General features: G+C 35.5%; 1 protein-coding gene across 28 annotated transcripts in view; it reads right to left on the bottom strand.

Annotated features, from left to right (window-relative positions):
• The window catches only part of KMT2C (lysine methyltransferase 2C), a 284827-nt gene that overhangs the window by 76563 nt on the left and 192507 nt on the right, over positions 1–15757 (bottom strand). For 22 of the 28 annotated variants that reach the window (XM_072763203.1, XM_072763209.1, XM_025993763.2 and 19 more), the window contains 4 exons: positions 14074–14193; positions 11693–11809; positions 4731–4832; positions 4447–4551 (listed from right to left, as the gene is read on the bottom strand). In XM_072763203.1, coding sequence (XP_072619304.1) covers positions 4447–4551; positions 4731–4832; positions 11693–11809; positions 14074–14193 — 444 coding nt within the window. The remainder of the gene's footprint in view (positions 1–4446; positions 4552–4730; positions 4833–11692; positions 11810–14073; positions 14194–15757) is intronic. The other 6 variants (XM_072763205.1, XM_072763208.1, XM_072763207.1 and 3 more) reach the window with 1 other exon arrangement.

Genomic DNA, 15757 nt, shown 5'->3' on the forward strand with positions numbered 1-15757 from the left:
GATCCCTGTTAATTTGGTTTTGAAAATGTACTGGCCTAGTTTCCATCTGTGATGTTTCATGAGTTCATACTTCTGAAACCTGTGTATACTGCAAAAGGATTTATATATTAAAATCAGTATTTAAAAATCTAAAAAAAAAAAAATAAAGCATGAATTCCCAAGAAAATATGTCCCAAGGACATTTCATGATCTTGGAGGATTTTAGGCCATGAAGCTGGGACTTGTGAAGTTCATCACTCTTCTACCACAGAGTCTAAGTTAGCAGGGAAGTTTGAGAATCTGTATCCTTCGGATAAACTCCTCAAAGTAGCCATACCACATACGATTATAAATTTGGAACCAAATGAAAGCTCTCAAAACACTAGAATTTATAGACAAGACCACAATGTAGTTGTGTTATAATGAGACAGCAAGCAATTAAAATACAGAATAAAAATTGAGATCATGAGGTATTAATAAGAAAGTCTAAAAGGTACCTGAGAGAAAAATAAGAAAGCTAAGTAAAGAACAACCATCAAAATGGCATCAAACTTTCCAACTCTGGATACTAAAATAGAGTAACAGTTTCCAAATGTATAGGAATAAACTTCTCAAGATACAGTTTTTAACCAAGGAAACAAGCAATTAAGTGTGAAAAGTGTAATTCCTTTAGGAATACAAAGACTCAAACTTCAGCTCCCAAACACCTCTTGGAATGGAGGTAAGGACATGAGGAAGGAAATGAGGGTTATACCAAGAACAAGAAAGTCATGTGATGCAGGAAACAATGAACCCAACATAGGACCTCAGCTCAGAGAAGCTGAAGAATGAGCGCTGAGCAAGAGACCTACAAGCTACCAGCACACAGAGAGAAAATGGAAGCGTCGGGAAGGGGTAGGACTTTTTCCAGGTAAAAAGTTACTTGCCAGAATCATTTGATAGGATCATGCTTCTATAGTAGGTAAAAACAAAACACAACAAAAACTAACTGAAGAATCATGAATCATTACTTTCTTTTATTAAAAATTCCATGAAAGACAAAGCCAAAAAAAAAAAAAAAAAAAAAGGACAAAGCCAGAGTATACTATTCAGGTCTCCAGTGAATATGTGCTGAGTCATAACCGACACTGTTTATTAACTAAACATACTAGAACTACACTGGAAGGATGCTGGGGAACAGGGGGGTATGTTTGAAGACCTAAATCAGCATATGTTTATTCCTAGCAGAAAGTCAATGAAATCTAACACAGATACAGCAGGAACACCAGCCTGTTATTTAGAACTATCAAGGTAACTACTAGAAAGACCTGCAAGGATCAGACATGGCTGCCTGGAAGGACTGAAATGTTGAGGCAGAGTAGGGGCTGGCCAGTCATCCTAAGGCTTTTAAAGCTATTTGACTTGTAAGTATGTAACATTTATTACTCTAATTAACTGATTCTTTTAAATTAGTCACAGATTATCAAATTATCATATATTATTGACCCAAATGGATAGGAGGAGCAGAGTGGCTTAGAGGAGTAACCAGCCAACTTTTTTTCTTTTTTTTTTTTGTATAAAGAGTCAGTAAATACTCTGAATTTTGTGAGGCATATGGTTTGTGAACTACACAACTGTGCCATTACAGTATAAACCACACAACGACATATGTAAACAAAAGAATACAGTTGTGTTTCAATCAAATTTCACTTATAGAAACAGATTTGGCCTGTGTGATGTGACTGACCTGTCTCTGGCTTGGAGAGGCAGCAAGATGAAGATAAAGTGGGAGATACATCCAAGTTGTAATGTATTTTCTTTCCTAAGTTTTCCTATTTCACAGACACCTACTCTGTGGCCCTTTACAGAGTAAACATGCAGCCAAATTACAGCCAAATTCCCAAGTCACTCAGCAATATTCATTCTCCAGCACATCTCAACCTGGTTAACTATGCCCACCACCATTCAAGCAAGCAGCTCCAGTCAATTGGTCCACACCTCCTCCCTCCCAACCCTGGGCTGCTGTGTTCGTGTGTTCTCTGAGCTCCCTGCAGCACTGCCATGTCTGGACAACCTTTCCCCACTGAAAGATCCCCAGCTCCCAGTAGAGTTTGTGGAGCTCTAATATCAACTCTTTCTACTGAACTGGCTTAGTTTTTAGTTTCAAAAGCTGTTTCAAGAAAGGAATGATCCAGGGTTTCATTCATGGCACCATGTCTAAAGTTGATAGATTTGAGAATATCTGTTTCAACAATGATGAAGTATCTGGGATGAGACCTTTCTCTCAACATAAAATACTAGAAAATGGGGCAGAATACATGAAACACTTGTTTCAGATGCTGAACAAAAAGGCAGGACAGGGCTGTGGTTTCTGAGAAGAGAGAAACAAGTGAGGTGAATCCTATGATATTCTGCAATAGACAGTTTCCAGAATGCTGCCCAAAGAAGGAGAACACCAGCAGGGTACAATGGTCTGAGTTTAAGACACATGATAGAGTTCTGGGAGGCTGAGGCAGTTGTAACTAGCAGAGCAGAGTCTTGGAAAGGAAGGAGAAATAAAGAGCAAGAGCTCCAGAAATCTACACAGAATTTCCTTCAAGTCTTTGGCTAAACATCGAGCTGCATACATAGGAGGTCAAACAAGGACACACAAGCAGGACAAAGAAGAGCTATTGAGAATTTGTAAGTTGAACAATTCTAACAGCTCACACAATGCTGAAGACATCTGAATCTCAACCAGAGTAAAAAGACACTGGCGAGGAGGTCATGGGGAACTCATGGCGGGGAAGGATATGGGAGAGATGTCATAAAGGTCACATATTAAACTCATGCTATAGAAAAGCAGTTACTACAGTGTGATCTAGGAAACCCTAGTGGGTCTATAAGGTCAAAACTATTTTCATAATGATGATAACTAAGATGTTATTTGCCTTTTTCACTTTAATCCAATCACAGTGCTATTTTGCAGAGGCTACATGATATATAAAATATAAAACATCACTGCATGACATCACAACAAATATGCTTGTGTATTTATGTTTTAAAATATTCTCAGTAAAAAAAAATATTCTCAGTAATTTCTAAGATAGTAAATATTCAATAATTATTATCCTCAAAGCTCTACAGGGTCCTTAAGAATTTTAGTGTAAAAAAAAAAAAAAAGAATTTTTTAGAGTGTTAACAGTTCTAAGACCCAAAAGTCTGAGAATAGCTACCACCAAGTGAAGGTTCTCTAGATCCACCCCAGAAGGCCTAGAGAAGCTTCAAACAATTCGAATGTCTACAGTAACTGCCTGCCACAAAAACTCCATACTTTTCAAAAAAACAACATCCAAACTCCCAACAATATCAAAACGTACAACTACCACATTCAATCAAAAATTACCAAATAAGAAAATACATGCATACATAAATCCTGGTGAGGAGGAAAGCAAGCTAATACTAATAATGAGAAATGTCATATATGGTAGAATTAACAAACAATTACAAATACCTACAAGGACTTGAAAGAAAAAAACCTCAATGAAGAAAATGATTTGGAACTATAAGGTAACTTTAACTATAAAATAAAACCAAGATTAAAAAATACAATCATCTTGGTGAAAAATCGACTAGATGGGTCTAAAAATAGATTAGATGCTGCATTAGTATAAAAGTGAGTTTGGGGAGGGGTGCCTGGGTAGCACACTCAGTTGAGCATCTGACTCTTGGTTTTGGCTCAGGTCATGACTCAGGGTCTTGAGACTGAGCCCTACATCAGGCTCTGCACAGCACAGAGTCTGCTTAATATTCTCTTTCCCTCTCCTTCTGCTTTTCCTGCTCATGTTCTCTTTGTCAAATAAATCTTTTTTTTAAATGAGTTTGGGGAATGTAATAGAAACTATACACATTAAGGTGCAGAGAGAAAAACAACTAGAGAAAAATCAACAAAGTGAGAACAATCTGGAGACAATATCATGCAATTACGCTCATATGCAACTAAGATTCCAGAAAAGAGGTGTGGGGAACAGAAAAAGATATATGAAGAAATGGTCAAAATTGCTCCAAAATGGATTTTAAAATACCCAGTGGTTCAAGAAGCCTTACAGAAAATGTCCTTTCATATACAGGTGAGGATTCAGAAGAATGAACATGGGAAGGGACAGGTGAATGAATGGATTTTTATTAAGGTCTGTGGTTGGTGTCAACTTTTTTTATTATCAGCAGACAGAATGGATTGACTAAACCTCATTCCTTAGCAAATAAAAATATGAAGTATCTTTTAAAGATATGCATTTTTTATTTTTAGTTTTTCAAGACAGCAGAATATCCACTATAATTTAAGAGCACAGATTTATAGGAGTTAATTTTTTCAGTTAACACTTGAAAGGTAATATATAAATATTAAATAAATACTGTCACATGTTTAATAATCCTACCAAATGATTAATTATAAGAAATATCAAATTTCAATACATTTTAAACAGATTTAAATGTATGTCTATTTACCTTAATACTGACACAGTACGGATGGTAACACTGGCCACACTGAGAGCAGGCAAGCAGCCTTCCCTCTGCCCCTTGGCCGAAACTGCCACAAACTACACACATATCCTGAAATTAAAAACATGAACATAGTAATCGACATCGAAGACACAGTTAAAAATGTACTAGTTTTATTTTTTAGCTCGTAGAGCTCTAAAGCTAAAGAGCAGAGGACTTCAGTGCATGTGGGATACAGCAGAAAGGGGGAGACAGGAACTCGAAGTGGAGGAGCAGAACTGAACTCAAACCTGGTGCAAGGTGAACTTGTCACTGCTAGAAAACAGCACCACCGTGTTGTGCATGGAGTTTTCTTCTTCATCCTTATTCGATGAAACATCTGTAGCAGACACCTACAGAAAGCAAAAGAGAGTGCACAGTCACACTCTTCACTTATAGCACACTTAACAAGCATGAGAAGATTCATATGTAAAATACAACTTCTGCCAAGTCGCAGAGTAACAACTCCAAATTAGATTATTATTGCCAAGATAATATAATAAAGGTGTAAGTCCGACACTTCAGTTACCTGAAATGAAGAGAGTTACAAGTCCCATAGATCAGGACCAATGAGAAAATTAAACCACCCTTAATTAGGACTTAATTAGCCATAAATTTTATGAAGAAACAAACAAAAGGAACTGTATTATATTTGTGTGTGTATACGTATGTATCGCGACATATATATACCTACATATAATTGTAACACTCCATTCCAGTAACTCTCAAACCTGCAATCCCGCTAGTCAAAACTGAGATGTGCTAGAAGTATAAAATACCTACCAAGCTTCAAAGACTTAGGTATCAAACAAACCAAAAATCCCCATAAACATATAGCTTATAAATAATTTTTACATATTTTATATAATACATGTTGAAATGGTAATATTTTGGATATGTTGAGTCAAAAGGTAGGTATACATTAAGGTTAAATTTCACCTGTTCCTCTTCCCCTTTTTAATGTAGCTATAAAGTTTTAAATTGCATATGTGATATACATATACTTCTTTTGGACAGCACCGCTTTGAAATATTATTTTGAATAATGTATCAAAATTTCAGTCTTAGCCAAAAGATTACCAGCCATAGATACCTATTTCTGGACTTGGCTAAATTTCACCAAATCAACTAAGTACCCATTGTCTTGTTAATAATTATTTCCAGAATGCTTATTATGAAAAAAGCTCTAAATTTGTTGCTAAAAAAAAGAGAACAGGGAGACCAATGCCAAAATTTAAAAATATGATTCTCTTCCCTTAAAGTAAGCTTACAATCTAGCCTGGAAGGACAGACATGAAACACAATAGGTTAAGTTCAAAATAAAAAGTAATAGTATTGTTGTTCTTGAGGAATGACTGAAAGAAAAAAAAAAAAGGAATATATTACAGGAATATTTTTCAGTGCAAATAAGATTAAAAGCAGTTCTAATGGACAGCACTACTGTTTTATTATAGAACCAACCATAAAAGCAATTTACAGTCATAATAAGTCTAAAGACTGCAAGAGAAAACTGTAAGCAATCTAAATAGTCATCACTAGGGAATTACTAAAACCATGGCAAATCCAAACTGGAAAGATGTAGCATTTAAAAAACAGTGGTAGAAATTCGTTTTGATTTCCATCAAAAAAAAAAAAAAAATTTCACCACGCCACAGAGCTGGGTAGAAAAATAAGACACAGAACCATATGTGAGGTAGAGCACTATGGTACAAAAATATGCAAAGCAATTATGTGCAGTCTACAAGCACATAAAATAGGTTCAATCATAAGTTGCTGTTTTTCCAGGTCAAAAATGGTTCAAAGTTGGCAACTTCATATGGATCAACCTAATATTGTAAATGCACCAAACAGGTAAAAGGAAAAAATGTCAAGACTCAAGAGGCAGCAGAAGTATAGACAGCTTTTTTGATCAGGATGTTTTTATTCTTTGTTGAGGAAATATATTTTAAAATGTGCATCTCAAGTTGCATGGGTGGCTCAGTTGGTTAAGTATTTGACTCTTGATTTCAGCTCAGATCAAGATCTCAGGGTTGTTTTGTTTTTTAATTTTTTTATTTATTTATGATAGAGAGAGAGAGAGAGAGAGAGAGAGAGGCAGAGACACAGGCAGAGGGAGAAGCAGGCTCCATGCACCGGGAGCCCTATGTGGGATTCGATCCCGGGTCTCCGGGATCGTGCCCTGGGCCAAAGGCAGGTGCCAAACCATTGCACCACCCAGGGATCCCAAGATCTCAGGGTTGTGAAATCAAGCCTGATTTGGGCTCTGCACTGGGCATGGAGCCAGCTTATAGTTCTTTCTCCCTCTCCTCCACCCTCTCTTAAAAAAAAAAAAAAAGTATATCTCAAAATTAGCATTTTAAGACTTTAGCAAGTCAAACAAGATGATTCATAAAGTAAAATATCATTCCATTAGTAATAACTGTCTACTAAAAGTGAAGTTACCAGCAATTCGCCCACAGGACTAAAGATATACTGAAAATATTATTAAAATATGAAACTGTGGCAGTAGCTAAAATACAGCTAACAAAAGTAAACTGAAATAAAAAGTATCCATTTCTACATCCCCATGTTCAACACAGAAAACAAAACAGGTTCTATAATTAGATGATACTTACAGAATAGGCTCAAATAAATGATAAAATATTATTTTCAAAATAAAATTCAGAAAACAGTTTTATTCAAAATAAGAAACAAGAATGGACTACAATATTCCCAGCATAAAGCAGAAACAAAGTCTGTATAGAAAGCTGCAATATCCGCTAGATTCAAAGAGCATAAATTGTAAGTACTTAAAAAAAAATATCAAGGTTTTTATATTTATTTTTTTTAAAGATTTTATTTATTTACTTATGAGACACACACACACACACACACACACACACACACACACACACAGGCAGAAGCAGGCTCCTTGCAGGGAGCCCGATGCAGGACTCGATCCTGGGACCCCAGGATCATTCCCTGGGCCGAAGGCAGGTGCTAAACCGCTGAGCCACCCAGGGATCCCCAAAAATCAAGGTTTTTAAACAGCAATTGCATGTGTAAGGAAAACACTATCATGTAGCTTAATGACCCACTGTTTTCATTTTATACTTTATTTCATGACCTTTAAATTACTAGATACATAAACCCTACCCTAAGGGTAAAGAAGGCAATCTTTGAGATAGTGTCCTAGTATTGCCTACATACATATTAGTCTGATTTATCCTAAAAGTGACAAAAGTTTTATTTGGCTGGACCACAGATATAAGCCTAAGAAAAAAAGAAAGCTTTAACCCAAACCTCAAAAGTGGGGGATTTCCAAGCAAAAACATAAGTAAATAAAGAAAAAAAAGGAGAGCAAATTGAACTCAAAGTGAGAGGAAGAAAACAGTAAAGATCAAAGTGGAAATCAATGAAATCTAAAATAGAGGAAAAAAACAGAGAAAAATAAATGAAAGCAAAAGCTGGCTCAAGATCAGTAAGATTGAGAAACCTGCAGCAAGACCAACCAGGAAAAGACACACATCACCAATATTGGGAATGAGGAAGGCGACATCATTACATATTCTACAGATATTATAAGGATAATAGGCCAATAGATTTGTCAACTTACATGAAATGGACAAATTCCTTGAAAGACAAATTTGTATAAGGATAGATAACCTAAATAGCATATACCTACCAGAGAAACTGAATATATAGTTAAGAATCTTCCCATGAAAAGTGAAAGTCTCTTCAACAAATCTTACTGGGAAAACTGGACAGCAACAGGTAAAAGAATGAAACTGGGCCACTTTCTTTTTTTTTTTTTTTTTAATTAATTTTTATTGGTGTTCAATTTACCAACATACAGAAAAACACCCAGTGTTCATCCCGTCAAGTGTCCACCTCAGTGCCCGTCACCCATTCCCCTCCAACACCCGCCCTCCTCCCCTTCCACCACCCCTAGTTCGTTTCCCCGAGTTAGGAGTCTTTATGTTCTGTCTCCCTTCCTGATATTTCCCAACATTTCTTTTCCCTTCCTTTATATTCCCTTTCACTATTATTCATATTCTCCAAATGAATGAGAACATACACTGTTTGTCCTTCTCCGATTGACTTATTTCACTCAGCATAATACCCTCCAGTTCCATCCACGTTGAAGCAAATGGTGGGTATTTGTCGTTTCTAATTGCTGAGTAATATTCCATTGTATACATAAACCACATCTTCTTTATCCATTCATCTTTCGATGGACACCGAGGCTCCTTCCACAGTTTGGCTATTGTGGGCCACTTTCTTATACCATATATGAAAATAAATTCAAAATGGATATAAATTTAAGACCTAAAACCATAAAAATCCTAGAGATTCTCTCTCCCCATCACCCTGTGCCCTCCTCCCCACACACTCGTGCACACACTTCCTCTCAGTCTCTAAAATAAATAAATCTTTCAAAAAAATAAAACTAGAGCTAACACCATATTCCATGACAAAAGATTAAATGTTGGGAATAAAGGGGAAAGGAGAGAAAGTGAGTGGGAAATATCAGTGAGGATGACAGAACATGAGACTCCTAAACTCTGGGAAACAAGGGGTTGTGGAAAGGGAAGTGGGCAGGGGGGTGGGGTGACTGGGTGACGGGCACTGAGGGGGGCACTTGATTACGGGATGAGCACTGGGTGTTATGCTATATGTTGGCAAATCGAACTCCAATAAAAACATATACAAAAAAATAAGATTAAATGTTTTCTCTCCTCAAGAGCAGAAAGAAGACAAGGTTATCGCATCACTTCTAACACTGTACTGAAGATTATAGGAAATGCAATAAAGAGTAGAAAACAAAAACCCTCCAGATTAAACAGATATAAAATTTTATTTGCAAATATCATGATCATAAGTATAGAAAATTCAACAGGCTCTACAAATAAGCAACTAGAAGTCATACAGGAGTTTATTAGTAAAGTTATAGGATACAAAAATCAATACATAAAAATGAGTGTTTCTAGATAGTAGCAAAAGACAACTACAATTTGAATTGAGACAGCACTGCCATTTACAATAGCAGAGAAAATGTGGAAAACTTAGAGATAAATCTGAGAAATAATGCAAAAGACATTTATGTTGTAAAAAAAAATCGATGTGACAAATTTAAAAAGACCTAAAGAAACAGAGATACACAATGTTCATGGTTAAAAGACTCTTCACCATTAAAACCTCAACTTTCCCCAAGTAAAAAAATAGAAGACTAACAGTGTCTGATTTCAATAGTAGTTAGAAAGTACAAAGTATTCAATACAGTATCATTGGCCTAAAGATGGAGAAATGGATCACTAGTATAGCACAAAGATTTTAAAATTAGATCCACAAATACACTGATTTTTAAGAGTGATACAAAGGCAATTCAGAGAAATGGTGCTTAAACAACTGGATATTCATTCAGTATACAAAAATATGACCTTTGAACCATATTCATCTCATACATATAAATTAACATTGGATGATGTAGTTAAATGCAACACCTAAAACCAAAAACTAGAAGAAATCATGGAACCTGTTTCTATAGTTGAGTTATGCAATTATTTCTCAGGCACCAAAAGCACAATCATAAAAGAAAAAAATAATAAATGGGACTTCATCAAAATTAAAACATTTGCTGTTCCAAACAGTTAAGACATGGCAAAGAATTTGTGTCTAGAATACATTAAGAAATGCAAAACTAAGTTAAAAAAAAAAAACCTACTCAAATTTTTAAAATATACTAAAGATTTGAAGACTTTACCAAAGAAATAAGCATCTGAAAAGATGATCAACATCATTAGTCATGAGAGAAATGCAAATGAGGTACTATTAACACACCTGTTAAAGAGGCTGAAATTAAAACTAAGCATAGAAAGTATAGGGTAAGTATTTGGAGGAAACAGGAATCCTATGCACTCTTGCAAACCATCAATTTTTCACACCCAAGTAGAAAAGCGTCCTCTTCTTAAGAAGCTAAGCATACACCTATCAGGTATCGAGCCATCCCACTCCCAGATACCTACTCACTGGAAAACAACAAAATCCATGTCCACATACAGATTTAACATAAAAGTTCACAGCAGGGTTTTTTTTTTTCTTCTTTAGCAGTTTTGTTTTTAATAGCCAAAAAATTGAAGCAACCATACAATCCTCTGATAGGTGAACAGATAAACCAACTGTGGAACAAACTGAACAATTCACTGTTCTCCTGAACTTATTTACTTATTATTTTTTTTAATTTATGATAGTCACACAGAGAGAGAGAGGCAGAGACACAGGCAGAGGAAGCAGGCTCCATGCCCTGGGAGCCCGATGTGGGATTCGATCCCGGGTCTCCAGGATCGCGCCCTGGGCCAAAGGCAGGTGCTAAACCACTGCGCCACCCAGGGATCCCTGTTCTCCTGAACTTAAAATGACAATTAGAATTTGAAAAACAGGATTTTGGTAAAATAGTAAAGTTACCACATGAAATATTTGCCACTCTTTGCCTAATACAGATTTTTTTTTTTTTTTTTTTTTTTTATAATAGTCACATAGAGAGAGAGAGAGAGAGAGGCAGAGACACAGGCAGAGGGAGAAGCAGGCTCCATGCACCGGGAGCCCGATGTGGGATTCGATCCCAGGTCTCCGGGATCGTGCCCCGGGCCAAAGGCAGGCGCCAAACCGCTGCGCCACCCAGGGATCCCTAATACAGATTTTTTTCAATACACACTTAAATAAAGCCTCATATACATGCCATTGAGCAAATACTGATCAATCCTGAATTAAAATATATCAAAGACAGTCATAAAATCTTCAACATTTTTAGAGTATGTACTAATCTGCAACATTTCTAGTTTCTTCTGTAAGCCATATTACAATAACAAACTTAAAACACCAACTTAAGGTTTTCAAATTAAGATTTTGCAATAATGTAACAGGAATTTGCTGTTATTAAAGAAGCAATATATATATATAAGAATGGTTGGCATAGGAAGATGAAAGAGGAAGGTAAGAAAAGAGTAAAAAGATGGGAAACATAAAGTATTAAAGAAAATTTAAATGAAAACTTGACCAGAAGTGTTTTTAAAAAGGGGGGTGGGGGGGGGGAGTGGAGATAAGGTAAAATAAAAATTTTGGCTTATTTATGTGACTCTTACAATCTAGTAATTTTACAAATGAGATTATCATCATCACTCAATAAATTATGGATTATAATAGCAAAGATAAAGCAAATGAGACATGAGCCTTACCCCAGGTAACACAACTGCTCCAATTCCACTTTTCAATTTTGACCTGCCTCTGCCACCTCGTCCTGACAACCCCGCACCACGAGGTCTCCGCTTTCCTGGAAATCCTGACCCACGGCCCTACATAACAGAGAAGGGAAAAATCAGCATTCTACAAAAATCCAAAGGAATATTAAAATCCAATGTGAGCTAAAACATTTTATTAAAGGTTATAACACACAAATACTTGCTTTTCTTACTTTGATTAGAGGTTAAATATTAAGAGACCAGGCTTATTATTTTTATCTTTCAACATGTATTATACAACTTAAAAGTATAGACATAAAATGCCTATGATCTTAGAATCAAATGTTGGGACTCATATTGTGAATGCTCTCTATCAGTAAACCTTGGCCTTATTTTTCCACTTCCTAATCCTACATTCTAAGTAGCTCAACAGACACAATCCCAACCAATTTATATTCAATACAGAGCAAGTGTAAGGAAAGACTCTCTTGCTAACTGTTCTCTGTAATTGTAGCAATAGCTGACATATATTGAGTACTTCTATACACCACTCTAAGCACCTTTTACTACTCACAACTCACAAGGCCAGTAGTATTTTTATTATCCCCATTTTAGAGATAAATGCGCCGAGGGATAAAAAGTAACTTGTCCAAAGTCTAGAGCTAGCAACTGTAGCTCCAGTGTCCACATTCTCAACCAGTATTCTGCACTGCTACTACACTGCATGAAAGCTAAATTTTGATAGTGTGTAACAATATTTTTCCTGTCATTTAAATTGTCAGTTTCCTTTACTATTCAATAGTTGTATGAACCGAACAGATGTACCTCACTCTACCACAGTACTTAAAGGATAATGTATTTAAAGATTACAGGAAAGCTAATAGAGTAAACAGCTTGCTTTAACTCATCAGGATAATAATTACTTGAAATACAAATAACTGATCTGAATTTTTACCCAATGTATAAAAGTATTCTTTGGGAAAACAGGTTAAATTCCCTGATACTTTAACAAATATATACTTGGGTTATTTATTACTGTTGTTTTGTTTATATGCAGACTTACGCGTTACTTCCTGAAAAAGTCTGATATCAACACATTGACAACATTCTGATATCTAAAATTATTAAAAATACTCCGGAAAATCCTGATTTTTCCCGTAAGTTAAATGATATGCCACATTTTCAACTGACATCATTTCTACTGCAGTTTGAAATGCTGAACTCGTTACCTATTTAGCATAACAGTTTCCAAGTTGATAATTTATGGTTATAGTGTGAGCATAAAACAGATGAACATGAGCAGAAAGGAAGAGGGTGATCTTTTTTCCCTTCAGTGTTAATAATTACAAATTGCCTCTCCTTGTTCTCTTAAACTGCTCTTCTTTTAGAGTTCCTATGCTTTTTTGAACAAGGGGTAAGGGAGGGTTGAACTGGATAGTTTTGTTGTAAGTATAAAAGAATTTTTTTAATTAAGTCAATTATTAAATCAGGGCTATAATCTATTTTTCCAGCATCTAAAGACACAGATGAGAGTAAGTGAAAAGTTATGGTATTTGCTACAAATTTATCAAAACATCTTTTATGCTCTTAAAGCAACTGTCTCTATTTTCAACACCTTGCATGATATCAGAGTGAGTTGAAAAATAGTTCTAATAGTGATAGAAATAAGAAAGTAGAATCTGGAACTCCTTTGAAACCCTTGATAAACCTAAAATAAACAGCCTTATTTCAGAATCATATTAAATATAGAAGAGGAAAAAAATTCTCTTCGCTAGGTAGTCAAATATTTTAATTTTTCAGATGATTAATACTTTTCACATTAATTTTCTACCCTCTAAAATGCATCAGACTACATAACTCACTTCAAGAACTAGCAGAATCCTCCATCAATGACATGAGAGAGAGAGGCCCTATAATTGTGAGGTTATTAACACAGGCATTGAAATCTGCTGCGATTCTGGTATTTCTTCTCCATTAGCATATAATAGATTATGTAGTTTTCTTTTGTTCTTTTCTAAGCAACAAAATTTTATGATTATCAAGAATGAGCAAGTCCTAAAATACTTTATAGCCTATGCAACAAGGGTTTTCCTCCATAGAAACGCTGGTAATTACAACATAAAAGAAAACCATAAAAAGAAGTTACTAAAAATTCACTCTTAAAATCAGTCATGTAAAATTGCAATTTAATTTCCTCCTAATCCAGATTTTTAAGTGCAAGCATGTTGATTCTTCATACTAAAATTTTTAGATTAAAAAAGTGGCTCTGGAATCTGCACTACTTATCTAGAAAAGAATGGTTCAATTCTTAACACATCTACTCGGACAAAACCAACCAGAAAGAAATGATATATGAATGTAAATGCAATTTTATTTACCACTTTGATGCTCCAAATGGCACTGCCAGGAAGCTGCCTGGGTTTAAAAATTTCCCGACCTTCTGAAATGTCTGGGGACCAGGAAGGTGGGCTCACTGTATTATGGGTACTCCAAGCCCCCTAGGATATGGCAGGTGAGAAAATAGATGTATAAAACTCGGCAACGTAAAAGGTCAAAGCCAGCAACTGAGGAATTTCAGAACAGCAAAACAAATGCAGACGTATGGAAATTTAGGACAAATTGCTTCAAGGTAGGGAAAATAAGCTTAACACTTACAATGATTTTATACTTAAATGTTTGCAGCTACAATTTACATTACATATTTTATTCGGATTGAAACATTAGTACAATGAAACATATTAGGAATTAGGGTTTATAAGGACATCAACACTGACTCATGAATGGCAATTATAGAAACAAAATATAAATAAAAGTCAATTAAATTCTAAGAATTAACACTTTATATAAGAAACTACTTGGGGGTTGTTGTCTTCTAACAACTATCATTCTATCTTTAAGAATGTTAGGTACACCTATTGCTAAAAATAACCAAACCAGGAGACAAAGGAAATCTGAGCAATCGATAGAAACATTCACTCTAAATTATGGAAGTTAGTGTTCAATCTTAAGATACAATATCAGCTATAATCCTAGCGTTTAACTACTTTTCCTTCCAGTGACCACTAGTTGTGATTTTGGTTTTTATTTTTATTTAGGGAACTATTATCCTTAGATTACATCCATGGGACTAATTTGTACAATGAAAAATATTAAAGCAAATTGTCCTAAATTTGCAAATTAAAATGCCTGAGATACTTGGTTATTTATACACGAAATAGTATCTTATTAAAGTAGTTAAAATGAAAGTAAGACATTTTACTTCTTAATAACCACATTCAGCAATAACTTGAACTAATCTGATGAGGATGCTACGCAGCATAAATAAAAATGTCTACACCACAAAGATAACATTTTAAAGAAAAACACAAAACAAATGTCAAACAATAAAAAGCCTATTTTGAATTAGGTAATTCCAGAACACATGCTATAACTTTTATCAATTAAATGACCCACACTTAAAAAACACGGTACTTACCAGGTTTCTAGAATATTATCACACTAACAAATAGTAGCCTATTAATCACACAAAACTACCATCAGCAATTTAAATAATCAACCAAAGTAAGAGTTTGACTGCTCTCTGGAAATCAGATAATTAATGCAATAACATTTTTTTGAGAAAAACCACACAAGGAAGAGACTGGTTTCAATTAACCTCCCCTCAAACTCAGGGAATGGCTACACTAATTTTACTAACAGGTGAATTACCCCGTGTTACCACTATCAGATCAACTTGTATCTACACCTGAGTGGTCTTTCCAGCTGCATCCAGGTTCTCTGGGAAACCTCTATGCTGCCAGAGTCATTTTTCTATTCTCACTGTACTCACACTGTCAACACCTACATCCAGTTCTGTTGGGTTCAATGTGGCAACATACCCGTGAATGTGGCCCTGCCCAGCCCTGCTGACCTTTCTGTCCCCCAAGCACGTTCTTCCTCCACCTGACCTCCAAAGCCCAGTGTTTCCCGGGGTTGAGCCTAGACAACGCTCTTCTCTGTGTAGTCTCTTTCTAAATGGTACAATCTCTAAGGAGGCCGATCTCTAAGGAGGCCGGTAAACAC

The sequence above is a fragment of the Vulpes vulpes genome, chromosome 7 (genome assembly GCF_048418805.1).
Source record: "Vulpes vulpes isolate BD-2025 chromosome 7, VulVul3, whole genome shotgun sequence".
NCBI classification, from domain to species: Eukaryota; Metazoa; Chordata; class Mammalia; order Carnivora; family Canidae; genus Vulpes; species Vulpes vulpes.